The sequence below is a fragment of the Rosa chinensis genome, chromosome 1, assembly GCF_002994745.2.
Source record: "Rosa chinensis cultivar Old Blush chromosome 1, RchiOBHm-V2, whole genome shotgun sequence".
Taxonomy (NCBI): domain Eukaryota; kingdom Viridiplantae; phylum Streptophyta; class Magnoliopsida; order Rosales; family Rosaceae; genus Rosa; species Rosa chinensis.
Window position 1 is genome coordinate 21,363,535 of NC_037088.1, and position 22,614 is coordinate 21,386,148.

Below are 22,614 nucleotides of genomic sequence, written 5' to 3' on the forward strand. Positions count from 1 at the left end.
GAGGATAGTAATTTTTATACTAGACCATATTTTTATTTGTATGAATGATTTGTAGCCCATCTTCATTGCTATTAATGAAATTAAGTCATCTTCAGGAGAGGGACGCATTAAATCTGAAAAACAGTTTGAAAACAATGAGGAAGGTGATATGGGTATTTGCAAAATGAAGGAGAAAGGATTAGAAGAGGATGTGCGTCTAATTTCCAAGTCAAATAGTTGGAAGTGTGTAAGAAAAGAAGAATTGAGGTCTCATATGGAAAGACTACACTTGACCTTTTCATATATGGTATCTGACATAGGAGGCATTGGAAGACAACTGTCTGATGCGGAACGTTCATGTTGGTTAGAAAAAGCAATAGCATCAAAGCAATTGTGAAAGAGGTATTGAGAGTGATTGGAATATAGTGGAATGTAGTTGTAGTACTTAAGAATCTTTTCGCTTTGTAGAAAAAGAAAACAAAAATACTGGTCTTCTCATTATATTGTTGATATAATTCTGTTGAACTGGTATGGAATGGTGATCCACAATTCATAAAAATAGCTTGTTCTTATTTTTACTCTTTGATTTTTGACCTTCAGTTGCTAATTAAAAATTCTTTAAATTCTCTTCTTTTTTTTTGCATAATTGTAGGTTTGGTTTAGTACAAACACCGTTTATCTCTATATTGTTGGAATATCTGAACTGATTCAACAAAGTACGTCATTCCAATTAAATCCAATTTATTTTTCGTCTTATGGTTAACTAGATGTTGAACCATATTTTATGTTTATTCGAAATCAAGTTGTTTGGCCGCCGCCATGGTTAAAATTAAGCAAATCGCTAATTGTATTCAAGAAGCCACTTTATCCTGTAATGCTAAAAAGATCTCATCTAAGGGTCAGAAAAAGAACGACTCATGATGTATTGGAATTGTTTAGACTAATTTCTTCTACATTTTTAGTGCATTTCTCACTACATTTTGATTAGTTATTTTCTTAACAACATCATTTCTAACTTGTTTTGTGTTTTTAGGTAGTTTTAAGTCTAGAAATGGAAGGCAAGGAGTTAGATGCGTAGAAATGAGAAGAAATGGAGAAATGAAGTTTTCCCAGTTCTATCAGGAGAAGGACTCCCAGTTGAAGTAGGAATCTTAATGCAACTAGGATTAAGCTTGGAAATGAAGAAATGACAAAGTCCCAGTTGAACTAGGAAACCTGATGACACTAGGAGTCCTGATACTGCTAGGAGACCTGGTGAGGCTAGGAGATGTTGTGTCTTGAAGATGACTAAAGATAGTTCAAGAATGTTTTAGATAATGAAGGAATTTCGGCAACATTAGAGATGGATTTCGAATTGGCCCAAATTGGCAAAGTCTAGCCCGAAGTTTGAAGCATGTGACTTGCACATGATGCTCTAGATTCTTCTTGACGTTTTGGATGAATTTTTGGCCCATTAGGATTGCTTTTTGCCGTGGAAATTAAAGAGAATATCAAGGACTTTAGGCAAAGGTATATTATGGAATATTTTCGTATTTCTAGGGGATTTTGGAGAGAAAATAGAGGAAAAAGTATTGAAATATGATTCCTAATTCCAAGGAGGCTGAAATTAGGTCTAGATACAAGGAAGAATTCGGCAAATTCAGGGTTACTTGCTCTCCAATTCTTATGCAATTTTCTTATTGGCCGAAGTGATGCAACTCAAGAGAAATTAAAGGGAACCGTAGCCCTTGCCATTCACTATATAAAGGAGGTTTGTGAAGCTCTTTGACACACCACAAAATTCAAAATCAAAAGCCATAAACACTCCCTTTCTCTTCCAAGTTTCATCAATATCAAGAAATCCAAAGTTCAAGGTCGTGAGTATCCATCCTTTCCATTCAAGCATCCTTGCCATGATCCTCATCCATTCTACCATCTTTTGAAGATTCTTGCGTCTTTGAAGATCAAAAAGTATAACCATGAACACCTTTTTATGTTTTCGATTTTGTATAAGAATTCTATTTCGGGTTTTGAATAAATTTCGATTTGGTTTTCTGTTTTGGATTCATAAATTGCGATTTCTTGTGATGATGAAGTCTTGATTTTAGTTATGTAATTTTTGAATACTATGAAGCCTGTTTTAGGTTTCAGGTTTTTGAATTGAAAAATTGCGATTTGAACATGTTCTTGCATGGTTGTTAGTTTCGAACTTCAATCCCATTTTTATGTGTTAATTGATCTTTGGATAGATACTTAGGTTGATGAACATGTAATTGAAAAGGTTATCAACTTAAGTGCACAACCTAGTATGAAAAAGTTTATCTATTTGTAATCATTTTCAATTAAATTCGACTTTTGTCCAAAGCCTTTACTACTTTTGATTCAAGTTCACAAAACTATTAGGTGCATCATAAACTTAAATCTAGCATCAATTACATGCATATATCCTAAGTTGGCCACCAAAGAACATAAACATATAAAAGTTTTCTGTAAAGCAAATTTAATTGAACAATCTCACAAAAGCAACTTAGAATCACAATTATAGGAATCGAAAATATCATTCAATCATAAGAATTCGGATTTAAACTTTGTTCAAATATTATTGTCAACTAGAAAAAATTCCACGAAAATCAAACAAGGTTACAAAGAAAGAGGTTGAATTACACCATGAGATGGAGATGAGGATGGAGGGTTGACGTTTGGATGCTTGAATCTTGGAAGCAAGTCTTCAAGGTGGAGGATGGATGATGATACTCACGGCTCCTTCTTCTTCTTCTTCTTCTTCTTCCTTGCTTGAAACCGTGGTTTGCACTAGAGGGTGGAGAGAGAGAGCTTGACGTTATGGAGAGAATTTTCTGAATTATGGAATGTGTGGAGTGTGGAACTCTTAACGTCAAGAATAGGGGAGTATATATAGGGGTCGGCCAAGGCTCTCCAAGCATTCAGAAAATTTCACACAGCTTCGACCAATCATAGAGTGCCATGTCACCTTTGATGTGTCATCCATCCAATCAAAACTCTCCAAAATAAGTTTATAATCCCTTAATATATATTTGCCGAAATATCTATGAATTAAATCTGATTTATTTTCTTATTTTCGGCCAAAATTCCTTTAGGGAATATAGGGATGAACCTAGACTTGTTTTGAGCATTCACCCTTCCTTAAAACTCTCCAAACCTTATCTCCAACGTCACCCTTGATTTCCTCTTGAGAATTTCACGTTACTTCCTTCTTTTCCTCTTGGTATTTTATGGAAACAACACAATTAACTCCTCCAAGAATATTTCCTCCCTTAAAACTCTCCCTCGAAAATCTCCAAGGCATATCTTCAATTATATTTCTGATTTTCAACGTTGTCTCCTTCTTTTCCTCTTTGTATTTCACGACAAACACATATAAATCCTCCAAATATATCTCACATGCGTCACAAACCCAAAATCCAATGGGCTTTCTTCATTTGCCGAAAATCCACATTAATCTAGAAGATTCTTGGGCCTCCATGTCATCTTCAAGCCATGATGTCTCCTAGTGCCTCCAGGAATCTTCCTCCAACGTCAATTTCCTTTATTTTTCCGCTCATGCTTCCTTGTTTGCTCAGGAGTCTTGCTTTGACAAAGTTTCCTTTTCTAAACAGGGTTTCCTGGTTGGACCAGGAAAACTTCATTTCTTCGTTTCAGCTCATTTATGCAGTCCTTGAGCTCCCTCCAACGTTCTCCAGCTTTTCTTTCTCTTTTTGAGCTTATTCCAGCTTGTTTGCTCCAAGGACCTGAAAATAGAAACTATTACTAAAAATGGAAACTTTCTAAAAATAGTAACTTTCTAAAACAAGAAAGATTCATTTAAGGAAATAACTAAGTAAATATGAGGAAATAACAATTAAAACGTCACATTAAAATGTTCCTATCAAAGGGACCTGGACTAGGTGCCCTTAAAAGGTTTAGGCTAATATTAACAAAAGAGATTTCACCTATTCCAATCAATATCAACTCATAATTAAAATCAAACTCCCACAAATTACGATCAAACATAAATCTCGAAAACAATTTTAATTACAAATTAACAATTTCCAAAGCCATTAATCAAGAAATAAAGAGATTTTAATCCCCGGCAACGGCGCCAAAAATTGACATGCACAAAAGTTAGTGCTCAATTTAAAACCCTATCAATGCAGTAAGAATAAGTATGGATCGTTCTCAACCGGGGATTAGAGCCTATTTACTTCATGAAAATAAAACAGTAGAAAACAAATTAAAGAATATATATACACATATTATTTAGAAAATTACACATAAGAGGATTTAGGATTTATTTAATTTAACGACTAAGTAATTATATACACATGACACATCAAAACACAGAATCAAGTAGAATTTATGGATGGAACGAAATTAGATAGGATTAACCTACTATTAACACGTTTGCAAGGTTTCAAACATCAAATCACGAATCAAAATATATTATAGCATAGAATCAATCAAGAACAAAGATGAACGCATACAAAGTTTTTTTTATTTCCCTTAATTAATTAACTAGATGAACGCACCATAGTTAACCCTATTAATCATGCAATTACTAGTGATAGCTAATCACTAATAAAAACACTTTCAACGCATTAAGAATCATGGAAGTTTGATTAATTCAAGCCAAGAACACAAGTTAGAATGCTAATCATGCATGCAAGACTCATTGTTAATTTACCTAAGTAGACTTTGATTGCATGTTTGATAGGATTGATCTAGATGCTTTCACTTAGGTTAATTAGTAAAGGAAAGTAAAATATGGAAAATCATTTGCTTCAAATGTTTTACATGATCAACTTCTTTCTCATGACTTGGAAGAACAATTGTAGGGTTGAATCGAATTTGATTATGGAATTGGTTTTGATCTTTGTTTCTTATGTTTCATTCTTGTACTTGTGTTTGTATAGTTTTATTTGTTTTAATTCTTTTAATTTTCGAAACCCAATTCCAAAAACCCCTCCTTAATTCGTAAATGTGTATACTTGTATATATTCTTGTAAATATTATACTTTGTTTTATTTTGATTCTTTATTTGTCTTACAATGACAGGTGTACCCTCAATCCCCGGAATAGAACGATCCCTACTTGCTTATACTACTAATGATATTTTTAGGGTTAAATTATATGCTTGCTTTGAGCGTATCACCTTAAGGTTGAGGGCGGCTTTTATTAACACTTGTTGAACTATCTTCACACTTGTGAAATTTCTTATCTTAGTAAGTATAGCCTATGTGAGGTGGTGTCTAGAAAGGGGACAACGTCCATGACGCGTTCTGAATTCAGAAGTGCATGCAATTGGGCCTAAACCACTATGTGGGAGTAGAACAAGCCAAAATGAATTGTACCTCTTGTGTTCGTCCTCCCCCACCTGGCCATTTCAGTAAGGTTGCCCAAAAGATTTGAAAGGAAGCTTGTGTCTAGATGACTATACTTGGGCCGCATGTTCAATCAATTTAAAACTTGTGATTAAATTTAAATTCTTGTAAGTTGCTTGATTTCATAAATCCACCCCTAAAATTGTAAAAACCCGTTTTGTACTTACACCATACTTGAATTTTCGTTTTATACATATACATATACTTGTACGTTTGTATTCTTGTTTGTTGTGTAACGTTACCATGTATAAAAATATTAATTTGTATCTCTTTTATTGTATAGTTTACTAACTTATTTAATTTTTAATGTTGTTCAAGATTTCCATGAATGGCGGAGCCTAAAAAATTAAAGAAGCGCAGGTACACAAAGATCAGAAAGCTAATTGAAATTAGAAGAAATTAAGCAAAGAGTGAGGAGAAACATTTGTTTTGAAAACCTACCAAAGACTAGTCTGAACATGAGCTTTGGAATATTCATGGTTGTTGATCGATCGACCGCAGTACTGGAGCCATGACTATCAAACAATGTTTTATAGGCCATTTATAAGCTTATTATTCAAACAAAACTAAAAATAATAATTAAGTAACGTACTTACGTACTAATAAATCTTCCAAGATGGGGTTCTATCATTTATGCTCTGACCAGTATACCAAGAGTTGAGAGTCTCTCCTCGACAAACCCTAGCGCTGCCCCCATGGTCCGGCTTCCATGGAGGCCTTTGACGCCTCTACATCCTCGATTGCTCCAGGCTGTTGATTGGCCCTTTCCTCGTTTCAGGGAAGGGTGGATTGCATGTTGTTTGGATTGGCTCAGCTTCCGGTGGGGATGGTTTCTTGGTTGGAGGAGGAGACCTGAGATCGGGTTCGAGCGGCGTCTCCCTTCTTATAGGGATTGGAAGATTTTCGATGGAGGTACAGGAATGGCAGCAGAGTTTTTGCAGAAGGGAGTCGGAGCCTTGCTTTGGTGATGTTGTGGTTGTTGTGGGTGCAGATCAACGACGGCGACAGGATTGGTCAAGCACTGAGTCTGGATGTCGTGTTCTTGGGTGTCCAGATCAATGTGATGGGGTACTCACGAGATCTATGATAGATCTGGGTTTGGGACCCAGGAATTAACGATCTGCCAGCTGGTTTTGCTGGATTTTGGTGGTGTTCGGCCACCGGGAGAGTAGTCTCCTGTCATATTCAAGGGCAAGGAGGAGAGGATCGAGCTTAGGTTGTTTGGGCCTTAGTTCAAATGTGGTGTCAACAAACCATATCTCATGACCTACTGGATCTTACATTTGTGGGAGGATCTTTGCAATCTACTAGTATTTTCGTACACCAAATGAGGTCTCTAGGCGAACTTACTTGTTGTTCAGTTGCTTTGAGTCATGTATCTTCACTAGGTTGCGATTTTCTCTTGCTTGTCACTTGTCTAATTGTGCGCATTTGTTTACAATGAGGGTCACCTGTCATTTGTTTGGTGGCTTATTCCATCTAGAACTGTTGGTATGAGACAACATGTGATATATGTGTCTTCTGGCCATAGATAAGTAATGAAGTTATCTATTTCTAAAAAAAAAAAAAAAAATCTTCCAACTTCAAGGAAAGGATAACCAAGAATTGAGAGATTCCCATGGTGATCGATTAGCTAGAATGATGACTTGGCCTCACGCAACCAATGTCTTTTACCCACATGCCTTATGCGCCTTCATGGCTACCTATCGAGTTTTAGATATGCTCTTAGTTTTCTCGACTGTATCCCTGTATGTAACCTAAAGCTAATTCCCATTAAGTAAATCTACATATTTAGACTGGAAATGGAAGACCTAAACGGCTGTTATTTTTGAACTATAAGTCCTCGTATTAACCGCACTTTTGTCATCTGCGATAAACCCAGGAAAGAGGCTAGGCCTTCATAAATTAGTTGCCAAGAACTTGTATATGATATCATAAGATTTTGTGTGTGTCAAAGGGATCAGGACATTAGGTATCACATCTCAAATGTGTGGGTAACTATTACCAAAGTAGTTTTTGTTCTTTTTTCTTTTTTTCCTTCCATAAAACGATGACCCCATGCCAAGATCACATTTCCCCTTTATTTTTGCTAACAATCTAATATATTCTAGTTAGTTGTGGTTGGATAATACACGGTGGGATTTTCAGTTTGGAGAAGAGCAAATTCAGGCACATCATCTACTCATGCAAGGTGCATGGAGCGGTCCCTTGCCTAGCTAGCTAGAACTAGAAGCATCGATCTCCTCAATTCCAAAACAAGAGGTTGTGAATGGCCAGTCAATGAAATCCATTGTCATCAATGTCTTTTAAATTAATTGTCAGGACCATGGATGAGACTTTGTTAATAAATAATTTCTTGTTTATTGGAACATTTTATTTAGAGTGAGGCTATTACCCCTATTATTTTCTCAGTGGGGAATGCTACATACACATGCAGCTGAGTGTGTGTTGGCCACACTCAGCCAAGTGTCACTTTTTCATTTGTTAGAGAAATAAACCAGCAACAGATCTCTCTCTCCTCATGTGCCATATCATTTGGGTCAATTTTACCCTTTGTCTCTTCTCATGTGCTGAAATTTTCTTCGGCCTGTTCTCCTCTCTCTCTCTCTCTCTCTCTCTCTCTGTCTTCCTAGTTCATACCCAGACCAAAATCCTCAGCCAATTTTCTATTTGTATTTCATCTTTCCTTGCTTTCTCTCTTCTAATTTTGTGCCTACTCTTTAAGCAAGAAGAACCCAATCGCATTTCATCTTTCCTAAATCCCAAATTTCAGTATTTGCAAGGCTCTCATTGAATTATCAAATCCCCATAGAGGTGGTGATGGAGGTGGTGCTGGTGGTCCTCCCTTCTTCGACCATGGAAGTTGGGTCGTTGAGAGGCGTCTGGGGCGCCGAAGCAGGATGGTGGGTCCATGAGATATTGTTGGGTTGCCAAGCGGGTTTGGATGGCTGCAAGGTGGTGAAGGAGGAGGTTTTGTTCTTTTGATCGTTGAGCTATCTGAGGTGGTTAGATCTGAGACCCAGATCGGAATTCATGGTGGAATTTTTTGGATAAAAAATGGAAGTAGGAGGGAGTGGTGGTGGAGGAGAGTTGGCTGTGAGACACGAGGTAAAATTGACCCAAAAACATGCACGTGAGGAGAGAGAAGTGGGTTTATTGATTTATTCATTTATCAAATGAAAAAGTGACACATGGCTGAGTGTGGCTAACACACACTCAGCTGCGTGTGTATTTAGCATTCCCCTTTCTCAGTTCATCCTACATCCATATTTTGTAAATAATTCTTTACTGCCCTTGTATAAAATATCTAAAATGCAATTAAAAAAAAATTTTGAACAACTTGAATGATAAGCAATTTAAGCAAGTCCACCCGTTGAGGTTGGTAGGTAAATATTATTCACTGCTTTTTGTCTTTCATTTCCACCATTTTTCTTGACCAGTCAGATACTGTTCACAAAAAGTCACCGAATGTCACTTGAGTGACTTGACAGGTCAAGAAGAACTGAAGAAGTGTTTGTGAAAGAATGTTGTGAAGTTTGAGGTTCTCAAGCTTCGGCTTCTTGAGCATTTGTGGCGCACAACCACAATTTTGCTTTCATATTTTCATTGCTTCAAAACTGAACACGTCGCATTTCATATCAGTTGTGGATTGTGATAGCTCCGGGGTCAACTTGACTACTATGAAGAAAGAACAAGTCATTTTTCACTGAAGACCATGAAAATCACGTAATCAGCAGACATATTTGTCGTCAAATTTTTTTGCTTCTTTTCAGTAAATTCTTGATAACCAGATAATTTACCCTAGGTCCAAATTCGAAAATCGAATGCAAATGACGTTTAATGAAAGAAAAAAGAATAAAATCGAGTTGTGCCTACGGAGCCCCATTAGACGAGCATGATAACAAAGTAACAAAAAGATAAAACATTGAAAATTAGGCAGACCTCAAAAAAATTCAGTTACATCTGCAATATCATTTTCTCAGAGATGTTCTACAATTACAACATGGGAAACCCTGGAAATTATATCACTAAGAATGAAAAGAATATCAATAAACAATATATAACAAAAATTTGGACCGTTGAAAAAGGAAAAGATGAGCGCAAATATGAACTTTGGAAATGGAGAAAGAAAGTATAAAGGGGGCCCTAATGTTGCATACTCAAGGCAAGGGCATTGGAGGCCTCCAATCAGAAAACTTGACCCCGTCTCTATTAACAATAGATCCGTCGTGCAGCCAGAATGTTTCAGTTGATTGGTGAAACAACCTGACTTTTCTCTGAAGTTCCCAAAGAATTGCATGCATTGCAGAACATGAAGCTGATTCTGAAGCATAGGCCCATAAACATCTTACTTGTCTACCACGGCTTATCATTCCCTCTATGATTTCATCTGTGAGAAAGAAAAAGTCAACAACCAAGACACAAAACAAAATGTTTATATGGTGAGAACTAGAACTTATTCTTTGGAAAGATGGTATAGTATACAGTAACCAAAGTAAGATGTGAATGGGATTCTGCATTTCACCTGATATTGACTCTAGGTACTGCAAAAGCTCAGGACCTATTCGAGTTGACGGCCATTTAATCGATATCTGGGTGTAATCAACAACATTCTGGAAAGGAAGTTCTACTTCATCCGATAATATCACTGGAACGCACTCCTGTAGCAGAACCAGAAAAAAATTATTTCCACAGTACTGGTATAATATATGTATATATATATACACATGTAGAGAGAGAGAGAGAGAGAGAGAGAGAGAGAGACCACAAAGAAAGACTCGTAAAAACGAAGAGTCCAAGATGACTCCCCACGTGGAGCAAGGCAGAACTTGGCGTTGCGCAGGTGTTCAAAATAATCTATCTTTCCCAATTTATCAGGGCCACTGAACTTCAACTCAGGAGATTCCAACTGTTCAAAACATCAGTACATGAATTAAAGGTATTCCTACTTCATGAATTAACATTAAATGTGTCGAATGAGACAAAACCAAAAAGATATAACATGGTATCAGCGATTTGATAAGAAAGAGGAATCCTACTTCATAAACCAGTACATATAATTATAAATATTAGCAACAGGAAAAGGACCAGGCCGTTAACAAAATGCAAGTGCCGTAATTAAGTCACAGCTTAACATCAATGCCTATAATCTGAATTAAAAACCCAAGCACCAACAGGATAGAAGAATGGTTAGAAAAGAAGTTGAAGGTCATTTTTCTTTCCCTCTACAGTATCTGATATTACAACATAACAGTTTGAAAAATCACAAAGAAAATGCTTGTACTTATATGTTGCATCTATTGAGGTGCATCAATCATGCTCCTCCTTTGAAAATTTTCAATAAGAAGCATCTTTTATTTGTCCACAGAATACATCCAGTGTAAGTAAAACATCAGAATAATCTTAAGCTTCATGATCAAACTGAACTCCAATTAAAGCTGGAATGTACATGAAAATGATAAATTCCACAGATGAGATAATCTCCTTCAGTACTTGCAAGGAAATAAAGTATACCTTATCTGGAAATTTCTTAGAAAGCTCTATCAACTTAAGGCGGCCAGCCTTTCCTTGTGCACGACCTAAATAGTTAGCAAGATACTTCCGCTTCGATAGTGGCAAAGGGCGGACCAGGGTGGCACCATTTGTAGTCATCCCATCATCAACATTCCCAGGAATGATGATATCTTTCCACGTATCAAAGGCACTTGTATCTTTCTTATCAGTCCGATCACCCTGCACTAACATATGAATTTACTACGTTTATGTCATTACCCCCTATAAACAATTATCTGTGCCAAACTAATTCTTATAGCAGAACAAGTTAAAATTTACATACAAAGGCCACTAACAAAGTAATTGAAATATGAAAAAACAAACTGTCCCAAAAAATTTTAAGAAGAAGAGAGAATGAAATGGCAGAAGTTCAAGATTTCATTTCTTTTCATTACATCGTTCAGGCACATCCTCTCTTAATATAACCTATAAAATACATAGGGGAAGAGAGGGAAAGACTGCTTGTCTTGATAGTCTAATATGTTAATGTCATACTCAATCAGGAATCTGGACCATGATCATTCAACTCTTGTTCGAATATATGATCTAGAATCACAATCAGGTAACATAACATACAAGACATCTAAGTAGAGAACATTACCTTATCCACAAAAAAGTAAAGTGTGTGTCTATAAGCGTCAACGACCTCTATTATCTAAAGTTATTGTTTTAATTATGCCATATTCTGTCAAGTTAGCCAATGAGATGGTAAAGTCCCTTGACTTGAAGTTATCTAGAGTAAACTTTTTTCATTTTAAGAACTGTAATACTCACATTATCCTAGTAACTACTATCTACAACTTTACAAATATAGTATATATGTAAACCATTGCACTTTCAAATTTGTAAATAACTAAAGCAGAAAATACATGCTGGAATAAGTAAATACCTCGGGGGTAAGAATAATGGAACGATTGATGAATTTTGCCCACGACCTAAATAAATGAGCACCAGCTCCACTGCATAGTAAAGCATGAAAGTGAGCATCAATAACAAAAACTTCTGGCAAAGTTAGGAGAAAGCATAATTCATGAAAAACAAAATTTACCTTGGAAATACAAAAATATGATCACGACCACCAGATCGCCTGAAATACGGCATTTGACTCAACACCTGTAAGTATTGAACTTGTGAGCATAACATAACAACCTATTGCTTTATAAGATGCAAAGGAAGAACAACAAACACCCACCACTTATAGTCCAAACAAAACCGCAACGACTTTACCTTCACATATGTCTGGTTGATCTCTTTATCATTAAGACCACCCATCATTCGAACACATTTTGCATACGCCGGCACAAAAAACAGGTCTGCTTCCTCTTTCTTCCTCGTTCGGAATCTCGATTCTTGCAGTAGCCTGTGTATTTTCACCTAAATTTGAATAATCAAGCAAAATCAACACACATGAACAAAATTTCTCCTAATCATTTCAAGATTTAATTTCTTTTCTCCATTTAACAACTTCCTCAGCAAAAACTCAGACCTGGAAACCAATTATTCCACACAAATCTTGCTATGAAAGGTAACAATTTCAAGCAAAGAGCACCAATTAATCCTCAAATGAACTAAACAGTAAAAACAAACAATGATTCCTCCGTAGTTGCAAAAGTAACTGATTCAAACATTACCGCAATTGAGCTAGCAGATAGAAAATGCTTACCTGAGTGCCCCACTGGCCTTTCAAGCAAGAGGTGGAGTCAATGGCGCCATCCCTGCCGGACATCAAGGCCTTGAGGCCGTCGATCTCGCGCTCGTCGTAGACGTAAATCTTGAGGTCGATGACGGGGCCGTACCCGCGGTGGGGCCACAAGAGGTCTCCGCCATTGGTGACGTGGACGGAGCTCCGTGAAGCGGTGACGGGATCGGCGGGGGTGAAGGAGCAGGGGAGTGAGGAGCGGTCGAGGAGCTTGGTGAAGAAGACGGTGGTGGCTACCAAGAGGAGGGCTCCGATCTGGTGCTTGCGGGTGCAGAGAGGCTGTTGGTGGTGCTGCGCACTGTATGGTCGGGCTTTGCTGTTTACGCTTCCCAGCATGACTGCCGGTGAGGACGATGGAATCGGAATGGGACGACGTCGACTAAATATATCACTAGAAAATTCTCCCCCGCGATGCTAGGGGTTAAATTTTTTTTCCCCTCAGATCTTAATCTACATAATATAATACAATTACAATTTTACATATTACAAAAATTGGTATTTCAATCGTAAAGAGAAAGATTCAGATAACACCTGGTATTTTAAGCAAGCTTGTATCAAGTTTCTACAATGGGGGTTTAGCACTGATCTAATCCATTGGCAGACTCAAATGCATCTTCAACTTAAGTGGACTCCATGAACTGTACACACAGAAAACCATTCAGTTACCACTTAAATTTGTCCCTTTCCTTCTTGCCAAAAAAAAAAAAAAAAAACTGACCAAATGTAACAATATTTATCATCAAAACTTTGTTATCCAAAGTGTCACCAAGCATATCTGAATTTAGCCTAATTTAAATACTATGAAACTTTGTGATTCATAGAATTGGCTCTGATACTCTTTGCTGCGGTTGTGTATTCTAACAGCTCAACTCCAATTCCATTGTAGATGTTTTGAAATAAGTTATGGGAGAGAACAACAAAAAAAAACAAAAACAAAAAAACAAAACAAAGGAAAAACAGTACTGCAAAACCGTTTAACATGGTGATAAAGAAGTTTATATACCAGATAACATGTGAAAAAGTTTGAAACAAACTAATCTAATTGTCTAAAAATTTAATAGTAATCAAAAAAATTCGATAGCAGACAACATCACAACCACAATGACTTTCACTGTTTTCATCTTCCAATCCAAGAATTTATCTTGGTAAAATTTTAGCTACTATGATTCATTCTCTATTGTTGTCCCCAGTTAACAAAGTAATTTGCTTTTTGGATTTTTGCAAGCTTCACTTGCTTCAAATACAAAGACATTGAATAATCATTAAACTTATGTATTGCAGGTCTTTCTCTAGTTATAACTTCTCAAAGTTTAGGTACTTTTGAACATCCCTAAACAGCAACAACAGGTAATACATTAACAAAAAGTACAGTTGTTGTACATGCTTTTCTCAATTTACTCTATTCAACCCTAAACCCAAAAGTAAAGAATAAGCAGAATGTCTCTTTATTCACAATTGAGAGAAATAGGCTTTTCAAGGCGTAGAATTTACTGAGATCTTCTTTTTCACATTTGAACTTTGATTTATTCATTCACAGCTCTACCTCAAACACAAAAACAAATATAGTATCATTATTCGAATTTTTATTCATCATCTATAATATAGTGACAAATGTAGACCAATAAACTCTTAGTTAAAGACAGACAAACTCTATTAAATTGGAATGTCAGTATAGATAGGTTTTCATCAAGTCTGCTGTTCTTCAATCCTAAGATAACTACGATCTTAAAGATATGAGGAAATGACCCTGAAGCTCTTTATGAGTTTCGCTTGTCGATGTGCCAGCTCTGGCAAGAATATGTAATTCTGCTCTAAAGTTTTATACTTTGATTTTGGCATCTGAAACCCCATTTTGACCAGTGATAAAATAGACTCAGTTGCCAAGCGTTTCTGCAAGTTATAGTGGCACATGAAGTTCCAGAGATCCAGAATTCTTTATCCCAGAATTTAACACAACATGAAATCATTGAAATGCTTATGTCATATTTTTATCAATATCCACCTAACTGGAGGAATACAATTTACTTTCAATGAAAACTAACAAAGTTAGATACATGATCACATATTTTTAATGTGAAGAAAGTGGAGAAGTAATAGAGAATATATTTTTACTAATCAAAGGGGTAAAATAGTTTGGAGAGAAAACTCACCACTTGAAATTCACAGATTTAGTTTGAGGGCAAAGTCCAGAAAATGATCCTAAACTCAAAACTAAAACCAAAATTGCAGAAATAGCTTCCTTTCAAATTTTATCTTTTTCAATACTAAATGTTTAAAGTTCAAACAATTTTGACATCATCTTTCATGTTACCAAAGATATACCCAAATTAAACACACAACTCTTCGAAAACCCAGCAACCTCTTCGAAAACCCAGCAACCTCTTCGAAGACAGACCCAAACCTTCCTCCAAAAGTCGACCAAAATCTTCAATCTCTCCTCTTCTTTTTCTTATCCCAACGATCTACCATCAAAATCAAAAACCTTACATCAAATCCATAACTCAAAATCCCAAATTTCAACCAAATACTCTCAATCAATTGCATTTTCCTGCAGGTCATGTTTACTCATTCTTCTATTTCTTATTTTAAGAACAGACATCACCATTACATGTTGCTATTTAGACTCTTTGGTGAAAGAGATCGAACACATATACTGATATATATGGGTAGAAGGGAGACTACCATATTATTATCCAAAAAAAAGGGACACTGCCATATTACAAAACTTCACTTCAATTACCATTTCAATTAATCATATTAGCCAACTCTTCATTTAAGCATAAACACAGCAAAGCGACAAAACTCAATTCCCAGCTTTTCAGCAAACTCGGAATCGAAACTCTAAAATTAGAAGTCAAATTCAATCACCCAAGAAAACCCCCAATTCAGTAACCCTAACCGTAAAAGCTAATCAAACAAAATCAAGCCCCTAACCACAACCCAACATAACTCAATTCCCAATTTCCGAAACCCACAATCAATAACCCGAATCAGAACAGAACAACAAAAAATCCAATCAAAATGAAAAAACATAAAAATTTGGGAAACAATACTTTCGATAGCGAAGCTTTCAAGATCAATACAAACAAAATGGAGACTCTCCCGATTCCAACAGTATATTATCGCCTTCCACTGCTCCAGTCTTTTCTATTCTAAAACACCACCGTCAGACTAAAAAAAAAGGGTCGCGTAAGAAGCGTGTGAAAGAATGGCAAACTTGTAATTGAGCGAAACAGCAAGGGCAAAAGTGACACTTCATTTTGCACAGCGATGAACAGTTAACCGAGGTTGAACTCGATGTCGCCAATTTGCAGCCGGATATTAGACGTGTTATCCACGTCGCCTGAGATCCACCGGAGCAGCAACTGATCTTGACCCGGAGACGCTGCCGTCTCGGATAGTGTGGTCTCCCAGTCCTCCAACCCAGACCTCCAAACCGCCAATGGGTGAATAGACAATCTCAGAGTCAAAGCTCCAAAGCACCAACGAAAAAACAAAGCCAGTCTCATACTCCAGTTGGTGCCCAGAGCATTTTCTGGGTGGCCAATTTTTTATTTTTTATTTTTGGTAAACTGTGAGCTTCGAGAATGGGGAAAGGGAAGAAAAAAAAAGTGAACATGCATAATTGAACATATAAATTGATCAATTGCGCATGTAGTGCATTCATTTTGGTTTTGGGAGTTTATGCAATTCACTAAAGATAAATAATATGATTATTGGAGGATAATAATATGATTATTAGGAGGCACTAATATGATTATTAGGAGTAATAATATGATTATTGGGAGGCAATAAAAAGAGTATTGGGGGGGCAATAATATGTTTATTGGGGGACAATAATATGATTATTGGGTATTATTAGGTGGCAATAAAATCGGACGCCGAAATCTGACCACCAGTCTGATGGCCGGATTCCGGTCACCGGAGTCCGCGTCCGTCCGCTGGTCACTAGAGTCTGCATCCGTCCACCGGTCACTAGAGTCTGCATCCGGCCACCGGTCACCAAAGTCCGGCAAGGTCTCTGATGACTTCTCTCTCTAAGTGAAAAAAAAGGAGAGGCCAAAATTGTCCTAAAAATAAGTAAAAAGTAATATAAAAAAAAGAGTGGTGCTATTCACACACCCCCTCTATTTTTCTATTATTTTAATTCAATTTATTTTTACAAATTACCCTAACTACCATCCCTTGCAATTCTGATTATTTTTTTCTTCTGTTTTGCAAGTCAATTATCGCCAAATTCTAAACCCTTATTTTCCCGCACATCAACGAAGACTTCAAAACTCTTTGTGATTCCTTCTTTTCTTTTCCATCAAAAACTTCTCTAGCATAGTCATTTCATCTCTCTACTGTGATGCTTTGAAGTTCAATTATGACAGAGCATGCAATTTTAGATTTAGCTTGGACAAGTTAAGTTTTGAGTGATGAGGAAGTAATCAAGGAAATTGAGTGTTTTGTCTTATTTACTTTTGTAGGGCAACTAAAATATTAACTAAAATGAGGAGCACCTTTGTGCTTCATGAACGTTGACAATTTTAATGAGGTAGACTATTTTTCTAAGTCATTAGCTAATGTTCTTAAAACCTTATGTAGGGTTGATGATTCAAATTTTTTCCTAACATCAGAATTTTGACCATGATCTTTAGATTTTGCACGAAGAAGTTAAGTTTTGAGCGATGAGGAAGTAATCAAGAAAGTTTATGTGGCTACTGATATCCATTATAAAACTTTGCATTGACTAACATTGTGCTCTTTCTGTTTATGTTTTGTTGCAAATTCGTAGTGCCATTATGTGACAACAATTTTTCGACTGAAGTGCTATTGTATTTTCTTTGGATGTATTTGCAACATTTGAGATATTATTGCATAGGATCTACTTGTTATATACCCGAAGTAATATCCAAAGTATAGTGTTCTTTTCATCCTAATAGTTGAACTTTTATTTATGGGTGAGTGTTCTTTCAATACAGTTATCTAAAATACATTATATTAAGAGTTTCATACCATTGATTATGCGTGTGTTTGCATTTGTCTAACCCTTCAGGTAAGTCTCGTTCAATTAATTTTCTACTATACTCCTTTTTTTTTGTGCCCAAAAATTTTCCAAATTTGCATACTGCATATGAAAATGGCTTACTGCCAATCGGAAAATTCTAGCATATGTTGACGTATGCCATACATCAAGTTTTTTGAATATTTTAGACCGTTAGATTTAATTAAAAGTTAAATATATCTGATGGTCAGAAATATTCAATAGTGGTGACCTGCTTACCAGGTAGCCTTTATAAATCTTTTTTTTTTTTTTTCTTTTTCAAAATTTTGAATTACATATCTACAATGAAATTTAAAAAACAAAAACCCTAAATTGAAAAAGAGGAGAAGACGAGGAAAAGAGGAAGAACGACATTTTGTTCATGTACAAAGCGAGAAAGAACGACCACTACAACTGGATGTTTTAATCAATAGTCAGGTACGTAGAATCCTTTAATTGCTGGTTTTAGGGAAGTTGAGCTTTGTTGGGAATTAGTTACATTTCTTGATTGCAGTGCCTTACAGATGAAACTAAGAGACAGGCCATAATATAAACGTGATTATAAGCTGCGATTACAAGACTTTGTAGTGGTAGGTTGCACCATTATCATCTAGATGATGGGTTTAGGTTTTCTGTTTGTTCGTCTTCTCCTTTTATGTTGTTTGATGCCAGACGTATTCCACCTTCTATGTAAGGTGTGGAGTGTGTTTCTGATTTCTTTGTACTGTTCTCTCTCTTTTTTTTTTTTTACAACAAACTACAATCCGCATAGAGGTGGATTGGAACATTGGATACACACAACTAGTTCCAACAAACACAAGATTGTTTTCTACTCGGATCCAAGGCAGTATATCTTCCTAGCCTGATAACTTTGTTTAGGGTTTAGGGTTTAGCGCTATCATCACCAACGGTATATTCCCTTTCTGGGCTCTGCATCTTCATTTTTTTTTTTTGGGCTTGTGATTTTGAAGTTGATGATCCGTGTATGCTTGGAAATTTTGATTGATTGTTAGTTGAATTTAGAGGTTATTGATCAGATTAGGGCTATTGGTTTCTGGGAAGTGACGGCGATACTTTAATGATTGGATTAGATCCTCTGAATTTAGGAAGCTGTAGTCTTTAATTGAGAGCAGGGACTTTTAATCCATGTACAGAGGAGGGAAGTGATGTTAGGCTGGAATTAAAATCGGGATTATTGAATCGAGGGGAGAATGAGAAAGGATAGAGCTTTATATACAATGATAAAACAGTTTCGAATTCATGAGGCGACTCTCGGCAAGAGGTCTTTAATCCTAGGCTATCAATGCCTTGAGTGGTCAAATATTGTTGCTTTTATATGTCCTGGCATGTAATTTCCCCAATTCCTTGTAACTGGCTGAGTAACAATCAAGAAAAGCAAGTTTATGTCACTTATAGACATTTGAGCATCACCGTTGTAAGGTCTACCTCTTGATATTAGATTTCTGTCATTCCTCACTTGTTGCTTGTTATTTTGCAGATGGTGTTGGAATTAACCCTCAGCAAAGTGCAGGTATGCCGATGCTTTATCTCTATTGCTCGAGATTCCCTTCTCCATTCAATTGTGTTCTAATGAAATTTTAGCTGCATTGTATTGCCCTACCACAGCAATTCCTTCCTCATAATTAGGCTTTGATATGACATAGTTCAATATCCCTTGCCACAAAAGGAGTGTACCTAGTATCTTGAGAAAAATGGGTGCGCTATAGTATGATGGAAATGGTTGTTGCTACACATACCTACACCCTTTGATTTGAATACACAGACAAATATCTAAAGGTATCCAGGCTCAGTCTACAATCAGAAGTCTCATTTCGTTGTTACAGACTTACAGTTGGCTTTTCATGGAGTCCACACAGACAATATCATTTATAATTTTCATACCCTTCACCAGAGATGATATCTTTGTATGATCCTACGCTAACATGTAGAAGAAGCTAAGCTTTAAGCATTCACCTCTTCAGAGCATCAAATGCTAGATCTTTCCCTCTACTATAAGTAACCTCCTGTGAAGTCGACTTTGATGCCAAAAACATATCCTTCAGCAACTTAGCTGTCTCATACTCTTTGTACTGTTATTGGTTCAATAGATTGCTTTGTATCCAAAAAAAATGTTTCTGATGATTCAATAGAGTCAATTATATAATCCATAGATAGTGAAACACAGATTAGTTTGTCATGGTTGACCAAAAAAAAGAGTATTAGTTTGACATTCTATACCCCTCCAAGAAAAATAGCACACCATGTATGAAGCAGTTATGAAAATAACATAACGTTTTTCAAATTACTCAATCTTCACAATCACATGTTCGGTTAACAAGAGAGATGGAATAAATTATACAGCAACCAAGAACACCAGGTCCTACCAGCAATTTGAATCCAACTATAGCCATGAAAACGTTAGAAAGTAAAGCAGGTTTCAGCATCATTTTTTCTTTATTCTACCAGTCTGGCCCCAAGTATATGCTAGCCTCTACCACATTTTGAAGATTTAGAATGGAGTAATTCAGTTTTAGATATTTATACATTGAATGAATGAGACCACGTCTGGTTTAATTTTCAACATACGTACACTTGCGCAATGGACCACGTCTGGTTTATAAAAACCATGAGGGATTGAGGACCACTTTTACGTCGAACTTGGCCGCATGCATGGTTTAATTTTCCAGAAACAATAATGCAGCTTCTCTTAACTTTGATCGTTCATAAGCTACCTTTATTACTGCAAATGCCGCTGTGAGGTCCTGATCGGCCTCGTGGCTCAAAGAATAAAGCTAAGAAATAACCAATAGCGCACAACTAGTTTCATTTTATCAGACTCTTTTGCAAGTTACATTTGGATGATGACAAACTAAAAGCCTTGTTTATCCAACATTCTATCGAACAGCATTCATACAAGGCTTTCCATGGATTATCTATTTGCATGAGATATGATGCGAACAAGCTGATGCAACAGTAGTCCAATAACATTAAACCACTATTCCACAAGTTAGAAGTTCAATATGCAACTAGTACTTCTTTCAGTTAGCAGTCCAATGCACGATTAGTAAAATGAGGATTCGAACATAATCTGACATAAATGCATCGTCAGAGTTCAATGGAAACTTGATCTTGGAATTGTGGAATTGCTTGGTACTTTCCCTCTTGCAAAGCTTAGCTGGGATCGTGGCAGTCTCGATGATTTGGATGCAAGGAAACCTGACCCTGTGGCGAGAAGCCATCTCAGTGCACATCTGATCCACAGCCCCATTCAGAGTGGTGTCACGGTACTCCTTGTACATGTTGTGATACCCTGTCCTACTTTGATACCTCAACCAAATACTGTAGTTCTCAACAACAGTAGGTTTCTTCTCCAACATCTGCACCCAATTCCAACCAAATACTCAAGACCCAGAGAGGAAAAGAAAGAATCCTCAAAATTATACCTAAAAAACTCATTTCAACAACTACAATGCAATACAAAAGAGATCATCACAACCAACGATTACAAAATAGTACAATTCCGCAGAAACTCTGTGAAGAAAAACCAGCACCCAAGACCAATGTAGATTCATATACACAGAAAATCTGATTCTTTATGGTTTAAATGAAACATGTGTATAACCAACACGGGCAAAATGCGAAATGAGCTAACAACACTAAGCAAAAACACAAATGGACATAATTAACTTCCATTTCACACCTAATGCCCGAATTGAAACAGAGTGAATAAACATAATTTGATTTGATTCATACAACAAAATGTGAAAGGACAAAACAGGAGATGCTAATACTGCATAAACAGAGCCTAATATGAATTCAAACGATAAAATGGAAAAGAAAATAACCTCATTGATGGCAACAATTTGGCCATTGCTCTTCTTCACCTTCTTCACCTTCTTCAGGAAATACCAGAACTTGGACTTGGCGCGAACATCATTGGTGTGCCAAAGCTTCATGCGGTAGATCTTGGGGGTGTCCTCGGCATCCTTGGGGAGAGCCCTACCCACCACCTGGTACTGGTGAAACTTGAGAGCAACCATGTCTGCGAATTTAGAGAAGACGGTTACGATCTCAGAGGCCTCTCTCACTTTCGCTCCACCTGCACAACATGCAACCGCGAAGTGCTGGAGACCCGTTTCTCGAACCCGGAAACCGCAAAGAAGACCCGACCAGAAATCTTCCGTCCAGCCAATAAACGGCGGCGCACAGGTCTCATTCAACTCCTCTCGACATCGCGACCAATTCTATGCCTTGGGTTTCCACCGGCTTGGGTTTCCATCGACGAGCTCTATCGAAGCCGAGAAATTTCTACTGTTCCGGCGGTTCTTTTGCATTTCCGGCGACTCCAGTAGCCGATGAAGACATGCACGAATGGTCGAGGTGGTGAGAATTTGGGGTGGTAAGAGAGATTGAAAATTTTAGGGTTTGGGAATTCTGATTTGGGGGTTTTGGGGTTTCTTCGCTTAGATTTCTGTAAATTCAAACACAAGAGAAACAGAGGATGGAGAGAATTGCAGCGGAGGAGTGATAGCCGAGCGATGGTCAGGCCACCATGACTCCGATACGCTAGAATTTCAACCAAGAAGGAAGAAGGAAGAAGGAAGAAGGAAGAAGGAAGAAACAGAGGCAAAGAAAGGAGATAGAGAAGGTCAGAATGAGGGCCATCCTCAGTCTCGAGATGAAAAAAAAGAAAAAAAAAAACTAAATTAATCATATTCTCTTTTGATTTTACGATAATAGAGGTGAAGAACGTATTGTGGTAAAAAGTGGTAATTTAGTTGTAATAAGTGTTAATACTTCACTATTACTAGTTTTCAGAACCACATTACTAATAAAATAACAAATGTGTTGCTATAATGGCAAAACGTCATATATTTAAGTCAATTTGCGGTGAGTCCTTTATAGCGTAATAAGGTTGTCTATTTTGTAACTACTGTCGTTTAAGAGTTATTTACTTATTTGACAATGTTTTTTTCTAG

The 22,614-nt window shown here is 36.8% G+C and overlaps 2 protein-coding genes across 3 annotated transcripts; both read right to left on the minus strand.

Moving 5' to 3' along the window:
• Positions 1-9,286: 9,286 nt before the first annotated feature.
• LOC112194044 (probable beta-1,4-xylosyltransferase IRX10) lies at positions 9,287-15,890 on the minus strand. 2 transcript variants are annotated; one of them, XM_024334314.2, is made up of 10 exons: positions 15,660-15,890; positions 13,138-13,244; positions 12,571-13,056; positions 12,135-12,281; positions 11,956-12,020; positions 11,797-11,866; positions 10,869-11,087; positions 10,120-10,263; positions 9,880-10,015; positions 9,515-9,744 (listed from the first exon to the last, which is right to left on the minus strand). In XM_024334314.2, exons 3-10 carry the CDS (start codon positions 12,940-12,942, stop codon positions 9,515-9,517), a joined length of 1,383 nt encoding a protein of 460 aa, XP_024190082.1. In that variant the 5' UTR covers positions 12,943-13,056; positions 13,138-13,244; positions 15,660-15,890. The 2 variants fall into 2 exon arrangements, with proteins under 2 accessions (XP_040368517.1, XP_024190082.1); XM_040512583.1 differs by having other exon boundaries at positions 9,287-9,744; positions 12,571-13,244.
• A 4,471-nt stretch (positions 15,891-20,361) lies between these two features.
• On the minus strand, positions 20,362-22,300 carry LOC112194065 (60S ribosomal protein L18a-2). The gene is made up of 2 exons (XM_024334329.2): positions 21,481-22,300; positions 20,362-21,012 (listed from the first exon to the last, which is right to left on the minus strand). The coding sequence occupies exons 1-2, from the start codon at positions 21,673-21,675 to the stop codon at positions 20,674-20,676; spliced, it is 534 nt and encodes a 177-aa protein (XP_024190097.1). The 5' UTR covers positions 21,676-22,300; the 3' UTR covers positions 20,362-20,673.
• Positions 22,301-22,614: the final 314 nt, after the last annotated feature.

Excerpts from the sequence above, each read along its gene's own strand:
- LOC112194065 (XM_024334329.2), bottom strand. The coding sequence starts at position 21,675 with ATGGTTGCTCTCAAGTTTCACCAGTACCAGGTGGTGGGTAGGGCTCTC. Across the intron at positions 21,013-21,480 it reads AAATTGTTGCCATCAATGAG|ATGTTGGAGAAGAAACCTAC; the intron begins GTTATTTTCTTT and ends AATTGGGTGCAG.
- LOC112194044 (XM_040512583.1), bottom strand. The coding sequence starts at position 12,942 with ATGCTGGGAAGCGTAAACAGCAAAGCCCGACCATACAGTGCGCAGCAC. Across the intron at positions 12,021-12,134 it reads TCAACCAGACATATGTGAAG|GTGTTGAGTCAAATGCCGTA; the intron begins GTAAAGTCGTTG and ends CAATACTTACAG. Across the intron at positions 9,745-9,879 it reads GTACCTAGAGTCAATATCAG|ATGAAATCATAGAGGGAATG; the intron begins GTGAAATGCAGA and ends TCTTTCTCACAG.